This window comes from Syngnathoides biaculeatus, chromosome 17 (assembly GCF_019802595.1).
Source record: "Syngnathoides biaculeatus isolate LvHL_M chromosome 17, ASM1980259v1, whole genome shotgun sequence".
Classification (NCBI taxonomy): Eukaryota; Metazoa; Chordata; class Actinopteri; order Syngnathiformes; family Syngnathidae; genus Syngnathoides; species Syngnathoides biaculeatus.
Window position 1 is genome coordinate 8,354,283 of NC_084656.1, and position 26,805 is coordinate 8,381,087.

At 41.1% G+C, this 26,805-nt stretch overlaps 1 protein-coding gene across 18 annotated transcripts in view; it reads left to right on the top strand.

Annotated features, from left to right (window-relative positions):
• The window catches only part of rgs3a (regulator of G protein signaling 3a), a 147,671-nt gene that overhangs the window by 75,718 nt on the left and 45,148 nt on the right, over positions 1 to 26,805 (top strand). The window contains exon 1 of one of the 18 annotated variants that reach the window (XM_061847532.1): positions 8,430 to 8,459. The exons of 15 other annotated variants lie outside the window; for them this stretch is intronic. In XM_061847532.1, the coding sequence (XP_061703516.1) occupies positions 8,445 to 8,459 (15 nt within the window). In that variant the 5' untranslated portion in view covers positions 8,430 to 8,444. Of the gene's footprint in view, positions 1 to 8,429; positions 8,460 to 14,084; positions 14,216 to 22,954; positions 23,136 to 26,805 lie in introns of those variants that run through there. 2 more of the 18 variants (XM_061847533.1, XM_061847534.1) reach the window with 2 other exon arrangements.

A 26,805-nucleotide genomic window follows, 5' to 3' on the forward strand; every position in this document is an offset into this window, starting at 1 on the left:
AAAAGGGCATGGTTTATGCAGATCTCTGGCCTCTGATTGGTCAGTGACGCGGATTGCGCAATTTCTACGGAGGGCTCAATTGTTGCTCGTTATTTTTCTTTCTAAAGTGGCCCTCTGAGGATTTATTAGAAAGTGAAATGACTTGCTGTCCGTGTCTTAAATAGTCTGAGCAGTCTACATTTAACCATGATGATTTATTACATTTCTTGGTACAATTCTTATGCCCACTACTGTAGACCATCATTCACTTTCACTATTCCCGCCTCCATTTTTTTTTCCAGGAACAATCTCATTCGATCTAAATGTGTGTTGTCCCGAGGGCAAGGAACTGTTAGTTCTCGACAAATTAGTTCACTTTTGATTGCCTTTGTGTGCACTACCTCGGAGGCAAATACTTTGGTGTTCAGTCAACTTCAGAGCTGCATAATTACATGCTAAATCAGGAGGAGAACAAATCTAATCTGTTTCCGCTTCGTGGGGTCATCCAGTGTGTTGTTTTTGTTGTTACTGTCCACCTACCTACTTTTTTTTTTTTTGCTCACCATATTGTGATGTATGGATGTACTTAATAAATAGACCAGAACCCAATGTACAGTTGATTCCAAAATGTGAGTTTTTGCCCATCATTATGTTGATTTCTAAGCGGCTGTCATTAATTATCACATTATCATATGGAATGTGTGTTACCGACCATACCATGAACTGCGTTATTTCACAGCATTGTGTTGGGTTTCCTCTGGAAGTTTGCATTTCATACATATACTTGTTTGTGAGTGAGGTTGGACTATTTTCTTTGCTCTGTTGTTCATTTGTTTGATGCACAGTGACCGTTATCATAAGTAACTGGTGAGAGGTATGATCATAGAAGCATGTAACACATAAATTGCACTCATATTGTCGTGTAACAGAGCATGCTATGAATAATATAATGCACACACACACACACACACACACACACACACACACACACACACACACACACACACACATATATATATATATATATATTTCTATTGTGGAACCTGTCTGTTGTCATCAATAACTGGTAAGAAGAGCCATCACGATAGTCGGTGTGTGTACATTGCACATGTACAGTATGTGACCGAGTGTACCATGGACTACTAATTTTCTATTGACTAAGTTTTTCCTCATCATTATATATGTATTTCTATTTTGCAAGTTGACACGTTAGTAATGTCTGGTAAGAGGAGCAGTCACAATCACCTTGATAGTGTCCTTGTGCCGGTGATTAGTGTGGACGTTTTTTTTTTTTTTTGTTCTGTTGAATATCTCTGGTTTTTGAGCTTGTCTCTCTTGATTTTCATGCAAGCCCAAGGTTCACTGCATATTTATACCAATTTGGCAGACGGGTCTGTGACAAGCTCCGTTTCGGCACAGTGAAGGTGTACCCTTGGTGTTGCAGCCGGCAAAGTGACAATCAGGTGGCATAAAGTCTAAATTTATTCTACCTGGGACCAAGTCTAAGTCCGGCACTGTAAATAAACCCCCAATCTAATGCAATTTTGGTGGATTTGATAAGGACGCAGGCTGGTGGATTCTGAAGTCCGCAAACGTGGTGCATGTTTTCACCAGATCATTCTGTGTTTAATAAGGGAAAAACATTCTAACATTGACTGATGCCACACAGGCCAAGAGCAGTGAAAATGGTCTAGTCACCCATGGATCATGGCGATTACTCATCTCTTCTGCATGGCGATGTTCCTATAAGAGGCTATCATTGTACCACATTTAAAGGGAATGAGAGGAGCCACTTTGATTGGACATGATTGCTCACGTAAAACATGTCATGCATTTTGCGCTTGAGCATGAGCCCTTGCGTATAAAAGCTGGCCATGAGCTTTTTGTTTCTTGATTTTGTTTATTTTTCTATTGTGCAAGTTAGTAATTATGAATAACTAGAGGTGTCACGTCCCATTGGAACGGGAGTAGGACCCAAATGCAGGACTCGGACGATGCAAGGTAGTCCGGGGAGAAACGTTTATTATTCTGAGGTCGGGGATCGGGCAGACAGTCGGGTGCAGCAGCGGTAGTCAGGACGTCGGACGAAGAGAGCAGGTGAGCGGGCAGGCAGGAGTCGGTACACAGGAGAACGATCAAAGCAGGCAGAAGTATCAAAGGAGTCAGGCTTACAAGGTTGGTCGGAGAACGGACGGAGGTCGGTACACACGGGTTGTCGATCAGGGATACCGGAGCACTCGAACAGGACATGAAGCTCAACGCACTGGCCCGGACCAGTTGCCATCGGGGGTCATATAAATACGCTGGATAATCAGCCCGCATTAGGCGCAGGTGTGTGCCTCCCAATCAGCGCAACCGCGCTGGCACCCGCACAGCCCGGGCTGGAGCGGCAGGATCATGACAAGAGGAGCCATCGTAGTCTTATGACATGGACATCAGTAGTGAGTAGTGTTATGCTGGATGGAGAAGTAGTTCTCGATGCAACTTAACACTTGCCATCCTGACATTTGTGAAGCATCCATGTGCATATTTTAATAATACTTTGTCATCTGGTCAGCATTAGCCGCTAATCCACCACGAAAATACATTAGTCGTCGGCATGTAGTGTATGTAAGTGGTGTCAAACTCAATCTTGTCGCCTTGAGGGCCATGATAACTATGAGACCATATAAATGTACAAATGCCTAATCTTATTATTGCATGCCTGTATACGGTGCATACTGGTGGTATTTTTTTCCCTATTGCCCGCATTTCCCCCCGTTTTGTTTTTAACCCGATCCTCTGCTTGTCTGCATTTTTCCACCCATAGCAATTAATGTCAATTATTGACATATTTCCTCTAATTGTGGTCAGGCCATGTCCATTTCCCTTGCAAATAGTGTGGTTCAACTGTACACAACAATTTCATGGATAGCCAGTTTCGAAAACAGCTAAAACAAAAATTTTTTTTAAAGACTTCTGTGACAAAAGAACTTCTTGCAATATCTCAACATTATTAAAAGTACAAGACAATTTGCAATAATTGTAAATATTTTAGGAAGAAACCTGCAGTACATGATTTGCTTTAACGCAGTGATTTTCAGCTGGTGGGTAGGGAGCAACCATTTTGGGTGCAATGTGGAAAAACATTTATCACATAATTCAGCCGATTGAAACTGTTACAGTTGTGTCTGCAGGTCTTGTTTCCTAAAATAAAATACAAATATTGGATAGTCACTAAAAAAAAAGATCAGTGCCAAGATAAGAAATTTTGTACATGCAGTGTTCATCTTCAGTTTCTTAATACAGATACTAAAATAATACACAGAAATACAAAATATCCGAGAGGAAAACTTCACAAATATTAGAAAAAAACATTTCAGACAAAAATATTCACCTTCACGATCGTACAGAAATTCACAAATAATATTTGATGGAAAAAAATACAAGAAAAATACCGAACAAATAAAAATCTACAATATTAGAAAAAGTAGAGGAATTGATGAAAAATACATAACATTACACAAAAAAATACAAAATATAGTAGATGAAAATTAAACATAGAAAAAGTATAGTAAAAAAGCATACATAACCCTCATACAAAAAGAAAATTACAGTGATGCCTTGAGATTTGAGTTTAAACTATTCTGTGATTGTGCGTATCTCATATGAAATGAATGGAAATGCCATTTATCTCTAAATACCCCCCCACCCAAAAAACAATGTTGTTTTTCAATCAGGAAAAATTACCACATTTTAATTTATTAAAAAGAATACATATATAGTAATAATGTCAGTAGGTAGAATATAAAAAATTAAATAGTTTGTGTATCATAAATTTAACAATCCAATTAATTGTGCTGCTCCATCTGATGTACCCGCATTGGCCACCAGGAGGGAGTATAATACAGACATGCAGACCAAAACAAAGGATCAACTTCTTGTACTTCTAAAAATGACTCATACTGTAAAATTAGTCCCTTTTTGTACAGGATTAAGAATATATGCTTGTGGCTATTGTGTTAAAAAATACATTGCTTTAAACCCTCATTGATCGATGCTAACCTTGCTTTATATTTAGTGAGACAGCAAATTAGGAATGGGAGTACCATTAAACATTTGAAGCCTTTTTTTTTTTTTTTGGGATGAATCCTACAATATTTGCCAAACTGCTCCTTATTGTGAAATGCGTAAAACTGAGTCTACTGCCACTCGTATCGCAAGTTCGTGGCCGCAAGTCAAAGCAAACAGACCAATAGCAGTTCGTATTCGACAAGAAAACAGAACATTTAATTTCGTATTACCTGATAAAAATGCACACAAATGAAAACAACAAACATTACAGCTACAAAAATGAAAACGAATTAAGGAAGGTTAACCTCAACCTCTTATTGTCATGGATGTAGCTAGTAAGTGAGAGCAAAGTAGGTTCAGCGCAACATGACACATGAGTGAGAACATGTCATGGGTTACATAAGGTGCAAGCATATTTGGTTATTGAAAAAAATGGCCATCCCGGTTAATGTTTTGTCTCTCGTTTGCCTCGCAGCGTTCGAAGCACATCCGTTATCTCCTGGAACATCTCTCTGCTCATTTGGCCCACTTACAGTATGCTCTCGTCCTGTTTAGCTTTTCCTAAAAATGCTCACACGCACACACCAAAACTGCACAGCAATGTTGTTACCCACCAGCCTGCAGTGCATTAATTCCCCCCCGGCCATCTTTAAACTTTAATAGCCTCCCCTCGGCGGGCTGGCGTTTAGCTTTATTTTAGCTCGACTTTAACTATTCATAAGTGTGTTGTGTAACAGAGCGGGGTGGACTCGGGCGGCAGCCACGCCGACTCCACCTCGAGAGGGTGTTGTCGAGCACAAGATACATCTACTTTCAATTTCAAGTGCATGTATTCTTCACCCTGAAAAAAAAAAAAAACCACGAAGCCACGCCAAGCATGCTATTGAGCGCGAATAATCGAATTTGAGCTAGATCAGTGCAACGCGGCATTTACACGTTGCATAAAATGCTCAGCATGTCATGTGGGACTTAAACAAATCTCTTGAGACTTCACTTCTTTTTCTTTGGTTAATTTTGTGATAGAAGATTTCCAGGAAAAGTGTGACAGCAACCATAGAACAGGAAGTGGAGCATATTGTAACATAGGAATTTCCGCACACATGACTCATTAAACATGTGAGTCATTATTGTTAAACAAATGTATTGATTTATTTAGATACTAAGTATGACGTCAACAAAGCATAATGGCCAGTGAACTGCTTTAAATGACCAGATATGAAAATCTTGAAAACTCCCAAAATACAGTATATACTGTATATATTTCTCCAAAATTTAAAGTTTCATGTATGAAATTATCAAATGAAATACAAACAAACGTGCAAGTTAGGTACACCGAAGACCCTTAGGTGTGAATGTGAGTAGAAATGTTTATTGAAAGCAGCGATACACAAAGTGTAGTGCAAGTATCGCTCATGGTCCGCGGGCTCCCTCTTGCGCTCCTCAAGGGAATCATTGAATTAAAAATATGAAGTATACAAATTTTAACCTAAATTTTTGTTCAACACGACACTATATTTAAGTAAAAGTACAAGTTCATTTGTATTTAACTTTGAAGTTGAATACATTTGCATTGAGTACATAAGAAATTTTTGTTTTCAATCATTTACTTACCAGTACAATTTTTAGTTAAAGGTCAAGTGTCATCCCTATAAACTTTCTAAAATAGATATTGTAATGAAAAATACATATAAAATTTTTCGCTTCAATGTCTACACGAAAAAATAAATTTTTAAATTTTAAAGTTGCGGAAGTGTCATTCGACGACATGCAAGTGGTCGCCATATTGGCTGCATCTCCTGTCCGTGACGTCACCCCGGATATTCGCCATTGAAAACGCACTGTGGACCCTACTATGGGAAACGAACACACGCTTTCTGACAAGGAAGCTCTTTTCAAAGAAGAGAACATCACACAACCGAGAGAAGTTACCAGAGCAATAGTACACTATTGTTTCGAGCCATATTAAGATGATGTGCGATCACGGCCAAACCGCCTCCCTTTTGATGAGCTAGCCTGGCGGAAGGCCGAGCCGCCCACCGACCTTGTCAGCAAGGCTGAGCCGGCTGCTGGCCCTTGCCTTGTCGGCCGGGGTGCCTTATCATGGCGCCGGGCCGCGATGGCTCATCCCCACCGCGGAAGTGGATCGAAAAGGGAGGCGGTTTGGTCGGCGAAGGGTGCCGCGTCGTGCCTCTTGGACGAGCATGGCTTCCGCCAGGCTGGCTCATACATACTGTAGCAGCGGCGACAGACTCCCAGGGAGTATGTATGAGCCAGCCTGCCCAATGCCGTACTGATCCGCAAGGCACGATGTGGCAGACTTCGCTGGCGAGCTGTCACAGCAGCCTTCGTGTGCGAGCCGACACCGTAGCCTTCGTGGGCGAGCCCGATACGCACTTTGACACATTTAGCGCGCCTGTCATACGTACGCGGATCTTTTGTTACACGAGAGACTGATTATGTGGTCCGCCCCAACCTATTATTTTTTTTTTTTAGTAGCTGTATGCGCACCTACCTGTCATTTGGAACCCACGAACCTCTCGTCCTTTGCACCCATGCAATCTATTTTTTACGACAAACGGGGTCTCTTGCAAACTTATGAAGGGTAAATCCATCCTCCCGAGTGTTCAAGCAATGTCCAGCATTGCAACGAGCCGGCATTTTGGCTAACACGAAGGAACAACGAGGTACCTTCGCGGAGGTAAAACTAATAGAAACAAACGAGTCCACTTAAGGGCGGTCCTGCCATTTACGTCACTTTTTGCTTCTCAAAAACAAATCCCTCGAGAGGATTTTCATGCCGGGAGTTACAAAAAGCCATATACGTCAAAATGTTTGTGGTGAAAATCCGGATGGGTCCATACCGGCTGCTGTTTTTCATTAATAACATACTAAAAATCATCCATTTCATGACACTTGACCTTTAAATATCCATGTTGACATGGAGGCCTGCCAGTGAATGAGATGTACTTACTGTATATGAAGACACTGACCATGTTAATGATTTCTGACTGTAATTAGAAAATGGACAAAAATCAATATGAGATGCTTCATTTATACAAATTCCTGCTTGTGTCTACATTTTCAAATTATCACTTCTACAAACTTATTCATGTATAATATACACCCTTTCATCGTACTTATACACGCATTAGAAACCTTCTAATTTTAATGAGTGAATGTGTGAGCATCTTTAAAGTGCATTGGGCACTATGATAGTGTAGTTAAAGTGCTTTATAAGTGCCCTCGATTTAATAACAGTTGACGAAGGTCTTGGCAATAGTTTGATGTTGAAATGAATAGTTTCCATTTTCCCATTTTGGGGAAAATGGTTTTGAAATAACCAACTGGTCGATGTGGTTTTGATGGTGTTGAGTTGTCTCTTTGTCATGTTTTCCTGTGTCTTGCCTTCTGGTTGGGTTCTCATCAACCCTCAACCTTATGTCAACCAATCAGTTCACTACAGTCCCTTCAGTCTTGTCCAGTTATTCAGGCTTGTATTAAGTTCTGCCTTGCCTGCCTCCTTTTGGTGCTTTGGTCCAACCTGTCGCAAACTATAACACGGCTAGTGTCTCAGAACGGATTATGGATAGACATTAGGGGTTCCACTGAAATCAAGAACATGTTGGCATTAATTAAGAGTAAATGCAAAGTGCAAGCAAAAGAAATAGTTGACTCTACTTTTTTCCCATTTTTATTTTTCAATGTCAACGTTGCAGATGGTTTCAGTCTGACATGGCGGTCACTGTGTAAGTGACTATATTTAAAATAGCCCGTTGTATACCAGCGCATGATGCGATTAGATAAGGTCTGATGGAGAGCATGTGCACCAAACTCTCAGGTCAGGGTCACACACACGTGCGTCTCGTGGGGTGTTAAAGATGCAGCGGCCGCCGTAACATCATGCTCTTCCGTGGATTTTGATTCACGGCTTTGATTTATAACTTCTAAAAATAGCTCGCCGAGAAGGAGGCAGAGAGACAGAAGGAAGGACACTTGGATGCTTTGCTCACCAGAGTTACTTTGAGCTTTTTGATCTTTTAATAACCTTCGCTCTTGTGTTTACAACACGGTTAAGCATCCCCGCTCACCTCAGCGTCATCTGCTCTTCTTTTTATTCATTCCGTCTGCTCTGTCCTTCACCAAATGCCCCATCGCATCCCACCCTCCAATCTCCATTTGGCTTTACTGCACACTCTCTCTCTCTCTCTCTTCTCTCTCTCTCTCTCACTATCGCTTGTGCACACATTGGTACGATCCCCACGGCTGAGCCGGCGACAAGCCGACAAGAAGCCCAGAAGCACATCAGAGAAGGGAAGCACACAACAGAGGCGTTGGATTAGCTGCACATCAGTGTGTATATGTATTTGTGTGTCTGTGTGTCTTCTTTGCATGCCAGCCAGCTGTGTATCCAGATGCCCGTGTCTAAGGTAATGTCTTACCTTTTGTGGTGCTGTTACAATGACAATGTTATTGTGTGGAAATGCGGGCATGTTGGACTATAATGTCTGTTGAAGCTATAACTGGAACTGCATGGCACACTGCACCTTGGCTGTCTTTTTCATAGAGGATTTTTATTTTATTTTTTATATTTTTTACAAATTGCGCAATCAATTTGTGCAGGAAATGTCTTATCACTTGTCAGGTTCCCTGATAAATAATTGGCAGCAGAAATCACACGTGGAGCGTCACTGGACACCATTGAGAATGTGTTCTTGTGAGTTTAGTTGTACTTTGTGTGAAAAAATTTAAATATTAGAAAACTGGATTTCACTTTTTCATTTGTTGCAGGATTTCCTTTAAAGCAATGTTAGACTTTTTTCATATTTGTTAAAACTGTCTGCATGAACTGACAGTAGTATGTGAATAAAACTATTGTGGGGGGAAAAAAAACAGCCCTCTATGGCACCATCTTGTGCCTCTAATTTGATTTGCAAGAAACCACGCCAAAACATCCAATCAGAGACTTACTGATGGGGTGTCAATCATTCTTTGGACTTGCGGACTCATAACTGACCCATTATCTGGCGATTCAAGAGCTTGCTGAACTGAGCTTTGCCCGGATATTTTCACTTGTCCACTACTGTCAGTTTTAACAAAATGTGACCAAAAGTGTTTTTTTGTGTGTGTGTGACTATTCCATATTTTGCTTTAATATCTGACTGAATAGGTTGTGACGGGGGGAAAAAAAAAATCACAAAATTGTGGCGTATGCAGGGAACATCGCCATTGGTAGTGCCGTGGTCGATGTAGCTGACTCTAGAACCACTTTCGTCAAATATCGCATGACAAAGAAGAAACCTGTGTTTTGACGTAAAACTTAGAAAAAGTGTGAATCCAGGATTCATTAGCCATATGGTCTTGCCATATGGTCATGGTGATATCCATCCATCCATCCATCAGTTTTCTGAGCCGCTTTGCCTCACGACAGTCCTGGTGTTGGAGCCTATCCCAGCTGCCATCATGCAGGACGCAGAGTACACCCTGAACTGTTTGCCACCCAATCGCGGGTTCTCTGTCATAGTTATTCTTCCAGCTGACTTTCTAAAATTCATTGTAAGGTAACAGCTTATAACAAAAACTCTTAAGCGTGGATCTTGATTAATGTGTGAATCTGGGATTTATTCAACCACCTTTCTTGCTGTGGGCTATAAGTAGTGTAATGATTTGCTTAGAGTAGCTGACTCTTTAATATCCTTTGCAAAGGAGTGGGTCACAGAAGAAACTATTTTGTTGTGGATCCAGATAGGTTCCAACTCTTGGATTTATTTTTCACCTTTGTTGATTTGGGCCTTTAGTAGTACAGTGGTTCAATTAGCTAACTTTCTTTTATCCTATGTAAAGTGCTTGCTGTGTGGGTCTGGGATTTTCTTGTATCTAGAATATGAATATAGCCCATTTATAGTGTAGTGGGTCACAAAGCTCACTCTTACGAGTCTAAGGGAGCATTAATGAAACTATAATTTTGGTGGCGTTCTTGATCAGTGATAAATATTTACTTTTTTTTCCATTTGAAAGAGGGCCATTGTAATTGTAGTGCTTCACTAAGTATCAATTACAGTGAAGAAAATAAGAATTTGAACACCTTGCTATATTGCAAGTTCTCCCACTTAGAAATCATGGAGGGGTCTGAAATTTTCATCGTAGGTGCATGTCCACTGTGAGAGAGATAATTTAAAAAGAAAAATCCAGAAATCACAATGTATGGTTTTTGTAACGATTTATTTGTGTGATAAAGCTGCAAAAAAAGTGTTTCAAAACCTATCAGCTCGAATTCTGACCCTCAAAGACCTGTTAGTCTGCCTTTAAAAGTCCACCTCCACTCCATGTATTATCCTGAATCAGATGCACCTGTGTGAGGTCGTTAACTGCATAAAACACCTGACCACCCCATACAATCAGTAAGACTCAAGCTTGTAACATGCCCAAGAACAAAGAGCTGTCCAAAGACACCAGAGACAAAATTGTACAACTCCACAGGGCTGGAAAGGGCTACGGAGAAATTGCAAAGCCGCTTGGTGAAAAAAGATCCACCGTTGGAGCAATAATTAGAAAATGGAAGAAGCTTAACATGACGGTCAATCTCAATCAGAGTGGAGCCCCATGCAAGATATCACCTCGTGGGATCTCAATGATCCGTTGAAAGGTGAAGAATCAACCAAGGAATGGAGGACAGGACTTGGTCAATGACGTGAAAAGAGCTGGGACCACCATTTTCAAGGTGACTGTTGGTAATACACTAAAACGTCATGGTTTGAAATCATGCATGGCACAGAAGGTTCCCTGCTTAAACCAGCACATGTCAAGGCCCATCTTAAGTTTGCCATTGACCATTTGGATGATACAGGGGAGTCATGGGAGAATGTTTTGTGGTCAGATGAGACCAAAATTGAACTTTTTGGTCATAATTCCTCTCACCGTGTTTGGAGGAAGACGGACGATGAGTTCCATCCCAAGAACACCATCCCTACTGTGAAGCATGGGGATGGTAGCATCATGCTTTGGGTGTTTTTCTGCACATGGAACACGATGTCTTTACTGTATTAAGGAGAGAATGACTGCGGCCATGTATTGTGAGATTTTGGGGAACAACCTCTTTCCCTCAGTCAGACCATTGAAGATGGGTCGTGGCTGGGTTTTTCAACATGACAATGAGTGGTCGCGCACGGCCAGGAAAACCAAGGAGTGGATCCGTAAGAAGCATATAAAGGTTCTGCCGTGGCCTAGCCAGTCTCCAGACCTAAACCCAATCAAAAATCTTTGGAGGGAGCTGAAACTCCGTATTTCTCAGTGATAGCCCAGAAACATGTCTCATCTAGAGAAGATCTGCGTGGAGGAGTGGGCCAAAATCCCTCCTGCAGTGTATGCAAAACCAAACCAACTACAGGAAACGTTTGACCTCTGTAATTGCAAACAAAGGCTACTGTACCAAATCTTAATAGTGGTTTTCTCCAGGTGTTCCAATACCTATTTGCGGGTGTATCACACAAATAAATCGTTAAAAAGTCAGACATTGGGATTTCTGGATTTTTATTTTTAGATTATCTCTCTCACAGTGGACATGCACCTACGATGAAAATTTCAGAACCCTCCATTATTTCTAAGTGGGAGAACATGGAATATAGGAGGGTGTTCAAATACTTGTTTTCTTTACTGTAAATAGTGTTTTGTTGGTGATCCAAATGCATTGTTGGGCATCTGCAGTTATTCTCATAAATGTTGCATTGCATCACTGCAGAGGGTTGTTAGTGCAAAGAAGTCAGTTTTGCTGTAATATATTATTATTGTCTGCTCTGATTCTCTCAAAGCCGCATTGCATGAATGTAACCATGACAAATATCGCAGTGTTCCATCTTCTTGAAGGTTCCTCCGAGGCTGACAGCTTATCAGCGGCTTGTCACCTCGGGGAGATCAAATGATCTGGTGCCCCATCTGTAGTTGGTACCTCAAAGAAGGAATGGTCGAAAGTTGAGTTTCGGTACCATTCACAACTTGATGCATAAAATTAGCATACCAAACTATACTGAAGTGACAAGGCGCAGCGCTTGAAAGTGCTGCGATGGCCTTCACTGATGCTTTGTTTACACTAGACCAGAATAGGCCATTCATGTCAAGAACATTCTGGCAACCTATGACTCAGTGCAATTATACTGTGCAAAGATATCTCTCTCTCTCTCTCTCTCTCTCTCTCTCTCTCTCTCTCTCTCCTCTCTCTCTCTCCTCTCTCTCTCTCTCTCGATGTATATATTGAGCGGCTATATTTATATATAGTCGCTCAATATACTGTGCAGTATAAGTACCCTGGCCCAGACGACAACCAGAGAAATAATGAGGCGTTTACTGCAGCAGGTTGTATTATAACGTGCTGTTATGCAACAGAACAGCAATTTGCAGCATTATAATCATACGCATCTGTTTTCGGTTTTTATTCGTAGTCATATGGCAATATGATCATTCTTTTTCTTTTCAGTGTGGTCCTAATACTGCTTTGTAATGTATTCATGCTAAATATTGAGCTTGGTTTCCCCTAGGTAAAAGTTTGAAATACACTTTGCTGCAGAAAGCCTGCTTGCATGTACATACAGTGTGAAGCAAATTTATTATACAATACCACTGAGAGTTGGCGCCACTGTGGGTTTGTCTACAGCCGATTTCATTGACTGCCAACCAAAGCGGCCCCTCTCATTCGGTGCAGTGAATCTCACATGGCGACATCTCTGTACCAAAGAGGACACTGTATAATTGCAGCGATCCATGTGCGACTGCAGCATTGTCGCTGGTTTGGCCGCTGTGGCAACAGACAATCTGAGTGATTACTCATGTTAAATATGGAAATAACCACTTGCAACTTAGATATGTCCCTGGACCTCATTTACAGTATTTATCCCCACCCCTGATCGTTCGTGTGCCCCCGCCCCATGGGTCGCATATCAAGGGTCACACCCTCATTGTGTTTGAAAGCCCAGGTTGGTGTAGACTGCTCTGCCAATGCAAGTCTTGTGTTTGCACGAAAATCAGGATACACCAGGATTTAGGCTCCACTGCAAATGTCCCGTCTGAAAAATGAGCCCTTTGACTTTATTATCTATCAATCCATCCATCCATTACCTGAGCCGCTTATTCTCACAAGGGTCACGGGAGTGCTGGAGTCTATCCCAGCTGTCTTCGGCCAGGAGCCAGGTACACCTTGAACTGGTTACCAGCCAATCGCAGGGCACATAGAAACGATCAATCAGCCGCACTCACAATCAAACCTAGGGGCAATTTAAAGTCTCCAATGAATGTTGCATGTTTTTGAGATGTAGGAGGAAACCCGAGTGCCCGGAGAAAACCCACACAGGCACGGGGAGAACATGCAAACTCCACACAGGCGGGACCGGGATTCAATCTGCCTCCTTAGAACTGTGAGGCCAACAGTGCAACCAGTCGTGCCTCTTCTGACTGTATTACTATAGTATTCCTTTTTTTTTGTGAACAAATGACATTGAATTCACCTAACATTGACTTTTTTTTTTAACATGGACTTTTCATTTCAACGAGGTCTTGACATTTTTTAGAGTAAAGCAGATATTTCAAACTGAATTCATCTATTTCCGCACAAATTTTAGCTGAACAACAAATATAATGATACAGTATTTCAGTATTATTATTATTTGAGTTATTTCACTTCTACATAGTGGTGTCATGACTATTACATCAACATAAAAAAATGATGGTGGTAATTACCAGTGCTGTTAATGTAAATCTTATAAATAGTGGTGATAGAAAAAAAGCCTCCAATAGATAGACCGATACTGTATCCGCTTGGGAATACGTCCAACTGAGTTCATTCTGGACCAGTTGGCATCATAACATAAAACACATATACACTTTTTCCTCTAGGTGTTTAACTGTCTCTTCCCGTTACAAAGACTCATGAGTCCACCTTCTTCGCCTGGCGGGCATTTGCTCTCCCCTCCCTCTAATTCCTTGCCCCCCTCCCATCCTCTTCTCTCCATCCTTCTCTTTTCTATTCTCTCTCTTGTTGGCTGAGCCCACACTGACACAATCGCACACAGCCACAGCCGAGCCTCCCCCGACGCTCACTTTGACTGAAAAGGAAGTAGGCCACTTGAATGGGGATGTGCCGAGCACTTTTCGTTACCTTTTAGCGGACCGTGAACTTGGGATGACTTCCACTCACCAGGTAGGAAGGGTGTTCTTTGAATAAATTACTTTTTTGGGGGGGTCCGGGGAAAAGAAAAAAGTGTTGTTTTGTCCCTGCCGGGCAGGGAGTGGTTTGCTCATATGACCACACAGATGTGCAGGAAAGATAGGGGGAGAAAAAAGCAATAAAGGCTTATTTCTCCATGGGAGTCTTTTATGACAGTTGTTGGGGGCTGGGTGTCATCTGCTTGTCCTCTGGTCTTCTTCTTCATCTGTACTTTTTTTTTCTTGACATAACATAAATATTTCTTCATTTTGGGATAAAAAAGGTTTTTACATCCTGACTCAGGATGAGCCCACTCAACACTGCCCAGGAGAATGGACATGTTAAGGAGATAGCCATTAAAAACACTCAAAGCATGTTACAGGGTGATAGAAATATGAGTGAGAGAGAGAGAGAGAGAGAGAGAGAGAGAGAGAGAGAGAGAGCAAAAGAGAGCGGAGGGGGAAGAACGAGAGGAAGCATACTTGGGTGTAATTGCCTTTCTGGTATCTTCACCAGGGGAATTAGGAAGATTATTCTCTTATTTGAGGAGGCACGGCCAGCATGCAAGGAATATGTTTGCTGTTTGTTGTGTGTTTAGCCGACTAACGGACTGGACGGAAAACTGCAAAAGATGAGTTTTACATGCGATGTTTGCATCTGAGTGGTGTGCTCCCCTTCGGCCCCTCCATGTTCTACTCGTCCTTGATCGATAGAAAGCACACCGTCGGTCGTACACGCGCACGCAAACACACACAGTGTGATTTATTAGCTGTAGCTCGCTCGCTTGAACAAATGAGCTGTTTGTTACGTGCTAACCGTGGTAAAACAAAGTGCCTCACAGCCTCCTGTTGGTCCCCCCTTGTCTCAGTTTGACCCATTTTAGTCAGTTGATTTTTTTTTTTCTTTTTTTAAGGGAAAATGCCTGCAAGCAACACTTCCCGGCGTGGTGGATTTGATTTTGTCGCAACTTTTTACCCCAGAACCAAGAGAGTGGCGGATAGAGTTGCTATAAAAACTTCAGAGACCGAGATAAAGCATTTCAAAAGTTGTTCCACCATTAATGTGACCTATAACCTCTACAAGTCAGTGGAATATTCTTTTTATCTTTTTCAAGTGGGGAAAGTAAAAATAAACAACGCGGTTGGCAGAAGTGTGCGCACTCACTTCGAACTGGGATGTCACAGTGTTCTGAAATAACAAACCACATTGAAACCAATGTGGGAGTCACAACACATTTGCTATCACTGAAAGTGCCTCCGATTAACCCCAAATAACATTTAGCTGTACTATAGAATAGACTTAATTTGTTTTTTCCCCTGTTCAAAGATGATCCTGAATTAAGGCTCATTTTTCACCTTTGGTTTTGCCCACAAAAGGTTCAAGTGTCAACAACGACAAATGTTAATTATGATCGTATGATAAAATGTTAATTAGGGTCCCATGGAGCATTTAAAAACCTGAAAAATCAAACCCTAAGGACCAAACCTACTAGAATATACTGTATATAACGCTTTGCAATCACATTGTCATATATGCATACATTTAAAATAAAGACTGCAGCAAATGTGAATTCACGACAATAAACAAAACATCCTTTGGGTGAGAAATTGTCTCCCTGCTTGACAATAAATGAATGTTATTGTGAAAATTATGGAAATCTGTGACTCGGTAAAAAAAAAAGTCTAGGAAGTCAAAATGGTGGGCAAATAATCTACGCTTGATGATGCTTCTGCCATTGAGGACAAAATCATGTCTAGGCGACATGACTTTTCCATATATGGTCAACTATACAACCTGCAAAACCCAACAACATTCTAACGGGAGTGAAAAAGCAAGAACAAGATGCTTTAGAAGACCACTCTGTGTTTGATGTCACACTGGAAATCAATGCAAGAGAGTCAAAAGCCTACTTCACTGAAAGCGTACACACGCATACAGTACAAAATATAGTGTACAGGCGGTTCTTTCTTTCTTCGAACGCCTTTTCCTGTGACGCTCAGTGGTCACATTGTCCTCAGCTGCTTGGCATTACACAGCAAAAGCCAAGTTACTGTACGTCAATGACATTCTCACAGTGAACATTGTCAATCAATTATGCCTTCGCACATTTAGACCGCATCCCACCACCATTAGACGTTATTATTAAATAAACTTTCACTATGATGGAAAAATCTCCGAATAACGTGTGATGTTTTTGAAATATGTCTCCTATGAAGCATGAAGCCAGTCTTCAATAATGATCGCACTTCCTTGTTTTCATTGATCCAACGACCCCCACCACCACCACCACCACTTGTTCTGTAGCACACTCGTTCCGTTGCCCCTCATCCAAGCACGATCCAAATGGACGCCCGTGATGGATAAATGACGGTGATCGCTTCATCGCTCTTGCGCCCGTGAAAATCGAGGAGCGAAAGAGCCCGGCGCATTGCTGTGCATATAATAAATCCATTCCGAGATGGATCCTCTATACGGATCATCTATACAGCTCCTAATCGCTATTACATACAGCGGTAATGGAACTCAAATCCCCAAAGTGCAGACTCTTGTTGACATACAGTGAACCATCCGTGTCAACACACCCAGTTTTATATTTATATAAGTATATGCTGCATGGTATTATTTCATGGTTTCTGATGAGAGGAATCTGCTAATTCATTTTTAAATGACTGGGGCAATTTATTTCCACTGTACATGTACTCGTATAGAAGAGAGTGGGGACGTTGGGGTATCTGTGATATCCCATTCTAATTCCAGTGAATCCTTTTGACCCGTATTGTAGGTTATGCTATACTTGTTTGGGCACACTGCAGTTTGCCATGGAACTCTTGAGAAGTAGCACCCTCGACCAGCTGTCGTACACAGGGGTTTTATTCCAATTATTCGGGTGTCTCACCCATCCTTGTGCCTTGTCTGTTGCCACTTGATCTAAGTATACTTGTATGTCTCGAGCTGAGAGATCCCACTTCTAATGCCATTTGTCACAAAACACTGCCGAAGAAAATCCTCAGCCAGCGTCAATTGAATTGTGTCTGTACACTCACTCTAACCCATTGCTGGGGTGTCGCCTCTTCAGTGGGTCCCTTCTCTCACTCACATTAGAACGCTGATGCTTTCAGAGTTACTCATCCTACTTTTGACAACATTTTGCACAGAACACTTGAAGTATCATTCTCAACCTGGTTTACGACCAAGGTATATTGAGATGAATCATCTTTGCCTACTGTCAGTTCTCTGGTCAAATTATACAAGTGCCTCACCCATCTTTAGGGTCTGACTGGGTTCCACTGTTGTGTGGGTAATTGATTTAGGTATATCATTAGATGGACTCACTGGTAGAGATCCTCCTTCTGACACCATTTTTCAGAACTAAATGAAGGAGCACTTGAAGGCTGAATTTGAAGCCTTCTCTGTTGCGTTGAGACCTTGAAAATGGTCAATACCGGGGTAAGGGTCCTTCCACCTGGGCATATCACGTACCGTCTCCTGCTTTGCGATCCTACTATTTGTCAGACTTCAAGGTAACGCCTTCAACCCTTGCCTATTGGGCCAACAGTTGCACTTCTGACCCTAAAACGTTCTCACAAGTGGACCGATCATTCAGGATTTTAACCAATGTCTGTTGGGTCGAAAAACCTGCACACAGACCAGAAAAACAGACTCTTTGACATGAACGCCAGATTGCATATGAAGGTGCATCATTCCAAATACCAGAGTGCTTCACACACACACACACCCCAACCCGCTACAGGGTCACCTGTCCCAGCCATTCCAATTCTGACAGCATTTATCTTAACTCTAGGTGTCAAAATGGTGGCCTGGAGGCCAGATCAGTCTTGCAACATCATCTTATGTGGTCCGTGAAATCAAACCATGTGTGTCCAGTTCCTGTTTCTTGAGAAAATAATCCAAATTGCTGTCTCTACTTGTGTAATGTTGAGCATCTTATGTTACGATCCTTCTTTTGAAATACAGTTAAGAAAATAAGTATTTGAACACCGTGCCTTATTGCAAGTTCTCCCAGTTAGAAATCATGGAGAGGTCTGAAATTTTCATCGTAGGTGCATGTCCACTTTGAGAGAGATAATCTAAAAGGAAAAATCCAGAAATCGCAGTGTATGCTTTTATAATGATTTATTTGTGTCATAGAGCTGCAAATAAGTATTTGAACACATGTCTATCAGCTACAATTCTGACCCTCAAAGAACCGTTAGTCCGCCTTTTAAAGTCCAACTCCACTCCATGCACGTGTGTGAAGTCGTGAGCTGCATAAAGACACTTGTTCCTCCATACAATCAGTATGCTCAAACTTGTAACATGGCCAAGACCAAAGAGGTGTCCAAAGGCACCAGAGACAAAATTGTACAACTCCACATGGCTGGAAAGGGCTATGAAGAAATTGCCAAGCAGCTTGGTGACAAAATGTCCACTGTTGGAGCAATCATTAGAAAATGGAAGAAGCTAAACATGACGGTCAATCTCAATCAGAGATATCACCGCTCTCAATGATCCTTAGAAAGGTGAGGAATCTGCCCAGGAGGACATGGCAGGACTTGGTCAATGACCTGAACAGAGCTGGGACCACCGTTTCCAAGGTGACTGTTAGTAATACACTAAGACGTAATACACTAAGACGTCGTGCTTTGAAATCATGCATGGCACGGAAGGTTCCCCTGCTTCAACCAGCACATGTCAAGGCCAATCTTAAGTTTTCCAATGACCATTTGGATGATGCAGAGGAGTCATGGGAGAAGGTTTTGTGGTCAGATGAGACCAAAATTGAACTTTTTGGTCAGGATTCCACTAACCAGGTTTGGAGGAAGACAAATGATGAGTTCCATCCCAAGAACACCATTCCTACTGTGAAGCATGGCGGTGGTAGCATCATGCTTTGGGGGTGTTTTTCTAGCCATGGGACTGGACGACTTTACTGTATAAAGGAGAGAATGACTGCGGCCATGTATTGTGAGATTTTGGGGAACAACCTCTTTCCCTCAGTCAGAGCATTGAAGATGGGTCGTGGCTGGGTCAATCAACATGACAATGACCCGAAGCACACGGCCAGGAAACCCAAGGAGTGGCTCAGTAAGAAGCATATCAAGGTTCTGGCGTGGCCTAGCCAGTCTCCAGACATAAACACAATAGAAAATCTTTGGAGGGAGCTGAAACTCCATGTTTCTCAGCGACAGCCCAGAAACTTCTCTGATCTAGAGAAGATCTGTGTGCAGGAGTGGGCCAAAATCCCTCATGCAGTGTGTCCAAACCTGGTGGACAACTACAGGAAATGTTTGACCTCTGTAATTGCAAACAAAGGCTACTGGACCAAATATTAAAATTGGTTTTCTCAGGTGTTGAAATACTTATTTGCAGCTGTATCACACAAATAAATTGTTAAAAAAAAATCATTCATCGTGATTTCTGGATTTTTATTTTTAGATTATCTCTCTCACAGTGGACGTGCACCTGCGATGGAAATTTTAGACCCCTCCATGATTTAGCAGGGTGTTCAAATCCTTATTTTCTTCACTGTACATGTGATAATAGTTGAACAAACATTTTTTTATTGGCTTCTGATTTCAAAAGTAGTTATCCATCAATTTATTGTGTATGGGTCGTGTTATAAGACAAGAATTTATATGGGTTCACAGTCAATAACGACACTCCGAGGGAAGCAATGTCTACAAGGTGGCCCGTGACAAAAATGAGTTTGAGCCCGCTGAAAGAAACACAAATTTTGTCCTGTTTACCTTGTCTGTCCACTGGAATGTCGAAAAAGATATTGCTGACCTTCCATGCTCTTTTGACAAACGACTTTACATGCAGATTGTGTTGTTGGAACTGGATGTAAACATCTTGACAGGCAACTCGGTGTTGTGCAAATCCAGCTGCGAATCGCGGGGGTGGAAGGGGAGGGTGAGAGGGAAGAACTGCTCGGAGGTGGCTGCGATGGCGAAGAGAAAGCGGAAAGAGAATGCATGGTTGGCATCTGACTGTATTTCTGACTGCTTTGCTAATTGAATTGGTTCGGATTTATTGAGACCGTGTGCAGATTTGGCATGGGGATACATTAAAGCTTGAACGTTGCTCTAGCGAAAGTGAAAGGAGGAGAACTGATGCTGATGCACCTTTATGTTGTACTTTACTCAAAAACAACCGCAGGAAATTAATGGCAGCACTGGAGGTGCCTCATGATAAAGTGAGGGGAAAGAAGTGGGATGACAAGTTCAGAGGTGGAGCTGGAACATTTGGAGGCGCCGCATTGGAGCACAGCTGCTCCCCTGGGATAGGTCTCTCATTGTCATGGTAACTAGGACAGAGGTCACACAATTGTCCCTGGGTGACTGTCCGTGACTCTCTCTGTGAGTTTGTGTGTGTGTGTGTGTGTGTGTGTGTGTGTGTGTGTTTGTGTGTCCACCCTACAGTTCTATTTTTGTAACAAGTGTTTGACCTTCAAAAAATCACAAGGAATACTGCTTGCATATTGCCATTGTACACTAATAGGGTTACCATGTTAACATTGACTATAATAATAATAGTTTAGGAGATGGGGTGGACCACTGGTTAGCACATCTGCCTCATAGTTCTGTTCAAATCTGGCCCTGTCCGTGTGGAGTATGGATGTTCTACCTGTGCCTGTGTGGGTATTTTATTCACATACTCCGGTTTCCTTCCACGTTCCAAAAGCATGCCTGGTAGTTTGATTGAAGACTAAATTGCCCATAGGTGTGAATGTGAGTTGTAAATGGTTGTTTATACTGTATGTGCACTGCAATTGGCTGGCGGCCAGTTCAGGGTGTACCTCGCCTCTCGCCTAGAGTCAGCTGGGATAGGCTCCCTAGTGAGGATAAGCAGTACAGAAAATGGGTGGATGACTGAAGATGAGTTTAGTTGGAATGTTTCAAGCTATGATGGAAGCTGCACACTGTTTTTCATGCGGGACAATCGTCTAGATAATCATCAAACTTTGATCCCATTCTCTGCACACATTGGCCAAAAATCTCACAATGTATTGTCGACTATCTGACTAAAATACCTGGTTCTGAGTGATCATCATTTGCGTGAATTCGTTACTTGAAGAGCTGTAATATATGAGTATGAGCTTTGGAATTAGCCTAAAATGGCTCCATCAAACCAAACAATCTATTCAATTTGTGAGCGTGGTTCCCAGGACCCTGCTATGATAAATATGTCCACCAATGTTTGTGTTAATCAGTGAAACTAGTGACTAGAGTGAGTCTCAGTTGGTCATGTTTGGAACCATTCAAATTCATACATTTTCACCGGGAGACACACACTAGCAATAGATGAATACATTGAAATGAGTTATTTGCATTTTCAGGCCGCAATAAAGGTGAATCATTTGTCTGAAGAACAATAGTAAAAACTATTTTGCGTAGTATTAAAATATTTGTCTCATATCTGTCTTGTATAGTTTATTAGCTTCTTGATCATAATACAATCCCCAAAAGGCTAAAGTACTTACCAGAAATTTTCTTACACTACACCTTTATGCAGTGGTATATTGTCACTATTTACTGTACTTTACTAGGGCCAAATAATAGCTGTTAACCGTGTGGGGAAAAAACCCACAGGCATCATGTCAGGTGGGGGTACGGATTGTTACTGACCCCCACTCCACCCACCCTCACCCCCATCCACTTGACAATTTTTCAATAGCAGATTTACAACTTTTTCTCAATATCTGTTTACAATTTTCAGCACTATCACCCACACCACACTTTCATTTTTCTTTTCTTGTTCGGGGAGGGAGGTGCAGAAAAAGTCAATCTCCATAAAAGGGGGCACTGCCCGAAAAGTTTGAATACCACCGCCCTAGCTCATTGAGCACTGTGAAAGATTAATGATGATAAACGTCATCATTTCCTAATGGACTCATCCTGTCCCGAGATTCCAGATGGTCTCACCTAAGGGCTGAGTGTTTGAGTTTATAGGAAGACCTTCATCCTCTTAATAGTCCATCAACATAAAAGTGCAACCCTTTGAAGTTTTCTAACCTTCTCATTGACCTCACTGTTGAGTATGCCACTCCTCTTTTGGCTCTCCAAGCACAGTTTTTCTTCACTTTAATCACTAGTACCTAGTAGAATACGCAATTGTGTCTATTAGCTTTCTCAAGTCCCCGCCGTTCTGATCAAAGTCAGTAAAGGTTAAATTATCCAATCTCATCCCCTGTGTGTGTCACTTTCGCTGACTGATATAACACTGCTCATTGGGGGTTCCATTGATTTTCAACAAAATGTGAAATGTACATGTCTTTTAAAAAGGAGCTGTTCCCATTGCGTACGTGACTTTGTTGTGTGTTTCGTGTGACTCCAACGTTGAGAGTGCGCGAGAGGGTACTAGTGTTCCTGACAGGTGGCTCCATTGTGTCATAACTTTAACAGTAACAGCCTCTTTAATGAAGACATGACAAAAGGTGAAGGTTAGTGAGGTGGAAGCGGAAAATGTAAATAGCACGTCAGTGAAAGATCAATTTATTGTGTTGCTTCCTAGTCATCAGTTTGTCACTGTTTTAGCACACTAGGTCAGTTATTTTCAAATAGTGTGACAAAAAAACATTTTTGGACAGCTTTTATGTTTTGTATACAGTATGAAAAAAAAAAAGAGCAAGGGATACATTGTGACTGTCTCCAACAACCATATCTCAACTCCCGGAAGAAAAAGTCATAAGAAGGACGAGAGAGCGGAATGGAACGTTTGGCGTGCTCGATTTCCCCCCAGAGGAACCGCTTGTTCTTCTCAGCAAGTGCACTTCATTGTTAATATACGTCTCCATGCATCACTATGGAGCCTTTAAGAGCGTTCATGTTGCAGGCGGTCGGGCGGGGGAATTGAAGACAGGAGTAAGAAAGATCTGGATTACCTTTTGGCAAGACAGGAAGCAGGAACAAAGGTCTGCTTGTGCTTGTATTTATTTCTTTATTTTAGTAATATTGGGAGGCATGTCAGCAATGCGTACAATCATCATTTGGTTTTTATTACATAAATTCATTGCATGACCTCACAAGCAGACAAACGCTCAGACTTGTTAAGGCTTCCCCCCTTGAAACAAACCCATTTTACTCCGCATTTCCACTTGCTTCGAAATCCAAGCACTCCTTCCTATCTGGAAAATCACAGCCATTGTCGTGAGAACAAATGAACATTTTAGGGCATGATCGTGGCGACTGGGTGTTGTGTTATTTATGAGGTGTGCTGGCAGGACGCAGCATCAAATTGATTTACACGAGCGTGTATTAAAACAACGTGAGTCGACCGCAGTGCTGTGCAAACATCAGACTGAGAACCAGTCCGAACTTGTAATAAATAAAGAGTTCGTGTAAACTTATGATGTTGGAACATTAAAAAGATTAAATGTAACAAGGAAAAACAGCCAAAAACTATAATGTAGTACTGGAAATGTTAGCATACTACCTAATAATACACTCCATGAATAATCTTAGTGAGCAACATGTACATGTCTAGGGTGCCTTTTCAAAATAACATTTTTTTGTTTTGCATTTTTATTGTGCAACAAAAGAATAAAAGTAATCTTAAAGTTTTGAGCAGAAATGAAAACTAACTTTTCCTATCATTAAAATTTGGCACAGTGCTCCATTCACATTAGTGAAAAAACTTATTAATTTAGCTTCTCCCATCTGTCTATGTTACACACTTCTGATTTAGACCAAATCCCTCGTTTTCACCAAATTAAGAGCCCTGGAAAATGCCTGAAATGACTACTCACAATAAAAATGGGCAAGTTCCTTTTCAGGAATGTGCACTTTTTATAATAGATGTGTTCTCCACAGTTTGTGTCAAGATGAAACTGTGGTATGGGGTGAGATAATTCTTTCAAATTTTCCAAGAGGCGCTGCTGTGTGAGTTTTGGGGGTTTGTGTTTAGGTCCCCTGAATGAACACTTTTTCTGTTTGTTTTCTTACCAGGATACAGTCAGTTTTTAGAATTGGTGAGTTTTCAGGCATATTGAGGCTCCCGAAAAGGGGATGTAGAGGAATAAAAACAAAATCAGCGTATCCAATAATTGTCCATGATAAAAATGGAACCGCTTTGGAATAATTCAGAGTTTTCATTTTTGTGTTCTTCAAAATATTTTGGTTGTTGTCAATCACAATAGATAGCCCACTGACCATAGGTTGCCCACCCTTGCCTTGAAGTGAGCTCAGTGAATTAGTCAAATTCAACATTTAATCTACAGAAAATTATTGTAGTACATTTCAGTACTTTTGAACATCTATTTTATTTTTGTATCTATTTTTTAATTATATGTATATTTTTTAAATAATGTATTTTACTATCTAAAATATTTATTATTTTATAATATTGTATATTTTTTGAATTATATTTTTAAACTGCCTGGACAACAGGGATACGAAATCGTCGCTAAAATAAATATTTTTCTGAAAAATGACTCGCACTTTTCTGTGCCGACATCTGAAAACTCAGTATATTCTCACACATTGATCTCCTAGTAGTGAATTTGACCAAATTAATCTAATTATCCTAGAGCTGGTGTCCTAGACATATGAGCAATGGTAAACTACAAAGCTTCCGCCCCCACCCCCATGGTATTCTTTCCTCATGCTATTTAACGTGGAACATTTTGCTAAGGTTTAACGGTGATTCTATTTTTTTTTTTTTCCTTGTTGCTCATTATCAGGAGTCACAAAAGAGTCTCATGGACTCATGTCCATTTTGGATCAATTCCAGAACATTTACTTTGATGAACTCTAACTGGAGAATTAGCCTAAAGTGGCTAAATTGTCAACCCTTGAAATGTATTGAAAGTCTTTTAAAACATAGTAGTTGTTCTCAAGCATACTTTAACGTAATGTCATATAGTTAATCACCGCATGAAGGGTAAAGGTAAAAGGCTTAAATGGCAGCGTGTCCGAGACGGCAATTTGAGGGCAACTCATCTGAACCACTTTAAACAGCCCGTGTAGTCTCATGAGAGGAGATCCTTCTTGGCAATTTGAGCCGAGCATCTTGTGACTGCGCCACGTCATCACGGGTCGGCCTGACTGACACAATGAGCCCCCTTCACGAGGCTCTGAGAAGACAGAATTGATTTGCTCTACCCAGTGGAAGACTTATTAATTCATACATCCACTCATGAGTCCAGTAAATAACAAGTGTGTCTTAATGGATGCTGGTGCAGCTCACGGCCATATTTCTCTTTGACTGTATTTGCCTCTGTTGGCTTTTTAAAGTCGTGCACAAACGGTATGTTCAAAGGCTGCTTAATGTTATAACAATGTACAATGCACACCTTTACATTATATATAAAATATGCTATAAAAATGCAATAACACCTAACTAAAAATTGACTCCTTACTGTTTCTATCAGGAATAGTGAGGAGTAAGATTTGTGCTTGGCTGTCCACTTTTTTTTTTCAAATCATGTAATTATTCCATCTTTGAGTTTTATTTACAAAGGTATATATTTCCTGTTCAAAAACCTGATGTGATTATTTAATCCCAATTTTGCAGAAGTGCGGCAAGAGTCCAGAACAGTTCACTCACAGACCTGACAAATAACGAAATATTAAATTGGTTGTTAAAATTCACTTTTATCACACCTGTTTGTTTGTGAGCCACTGAAAGTTACATTTTTGAAGTATTTCCACTTTAAAGCAGCCCACAAAGTCTTACTCCTTCGTTTTTTGATTTGCAAGCAAACATTCTCAGCCCACGCTGCACATCACTTTTTTATGTACTGTATTTTAATGCCTTTAAAGTTCTGCTCACTTTGTAGGAGTTGCAGCTGCTTTCTGAACAGTGGCCAACCTGCTGTCAACTCACTTTTGATATTCATACTCATAAAACCAAATCAAATAATGTTCAAACTAATATGGAAGCTTTGTGATTATTGATGTCGAGCGCCTCAGGATTTTGTACTTGTTTTAATGGCCATACATAAGATTGAAAGGACTCCTCAGTGTTTTAATCGTCTTCCACAGCTTAAGTTTAATCACCATGCACATTATGAGCAAGTAAGCAATAATGCCTTAATGTTAAAAAACAAAAATGCCCTGTTTGGTATCTCATTTCCTGGAACGATAATGACTCGAGGTACTTAAAATCACCACGTGGTGTCATTGCATCAGCAGTTGTTTTTTTTTCCCTACCACAACAGTGTTGAACATTAAGTATTCATCTTCATTAGAAATGTATCATCTTGGAAGTCATGTTGGCTCGCTATGTGGGTTTGGCCCATTGTTGGCCCACTCAAAGATGCAACCGCTCATGGCTCTGTGGGCCGCGGGAGAGGTTAAAGGCACATATAGTGAGTAAAGCTAGAAGGATGGATTATTGTGGGTTTGTGTTGCACTGTTGGCTGCGTTTGTGTTGAGGGACTGCGATACTCCAGCCACTCAAACACAGACAAAAGATGGATGGTGTCTGACTTTGACCATATATTGCTGTCATAACTTTGCAAGAGGCTTGTCTTTTATTGATAACATTGTGATGCTCGGGAAGACTGTGAGTTGTTTGCTTTTTTTTTTTTTAGTTCATAATGCTGAATATTGCATATGATTCATCCTTGAAACAACATAAAA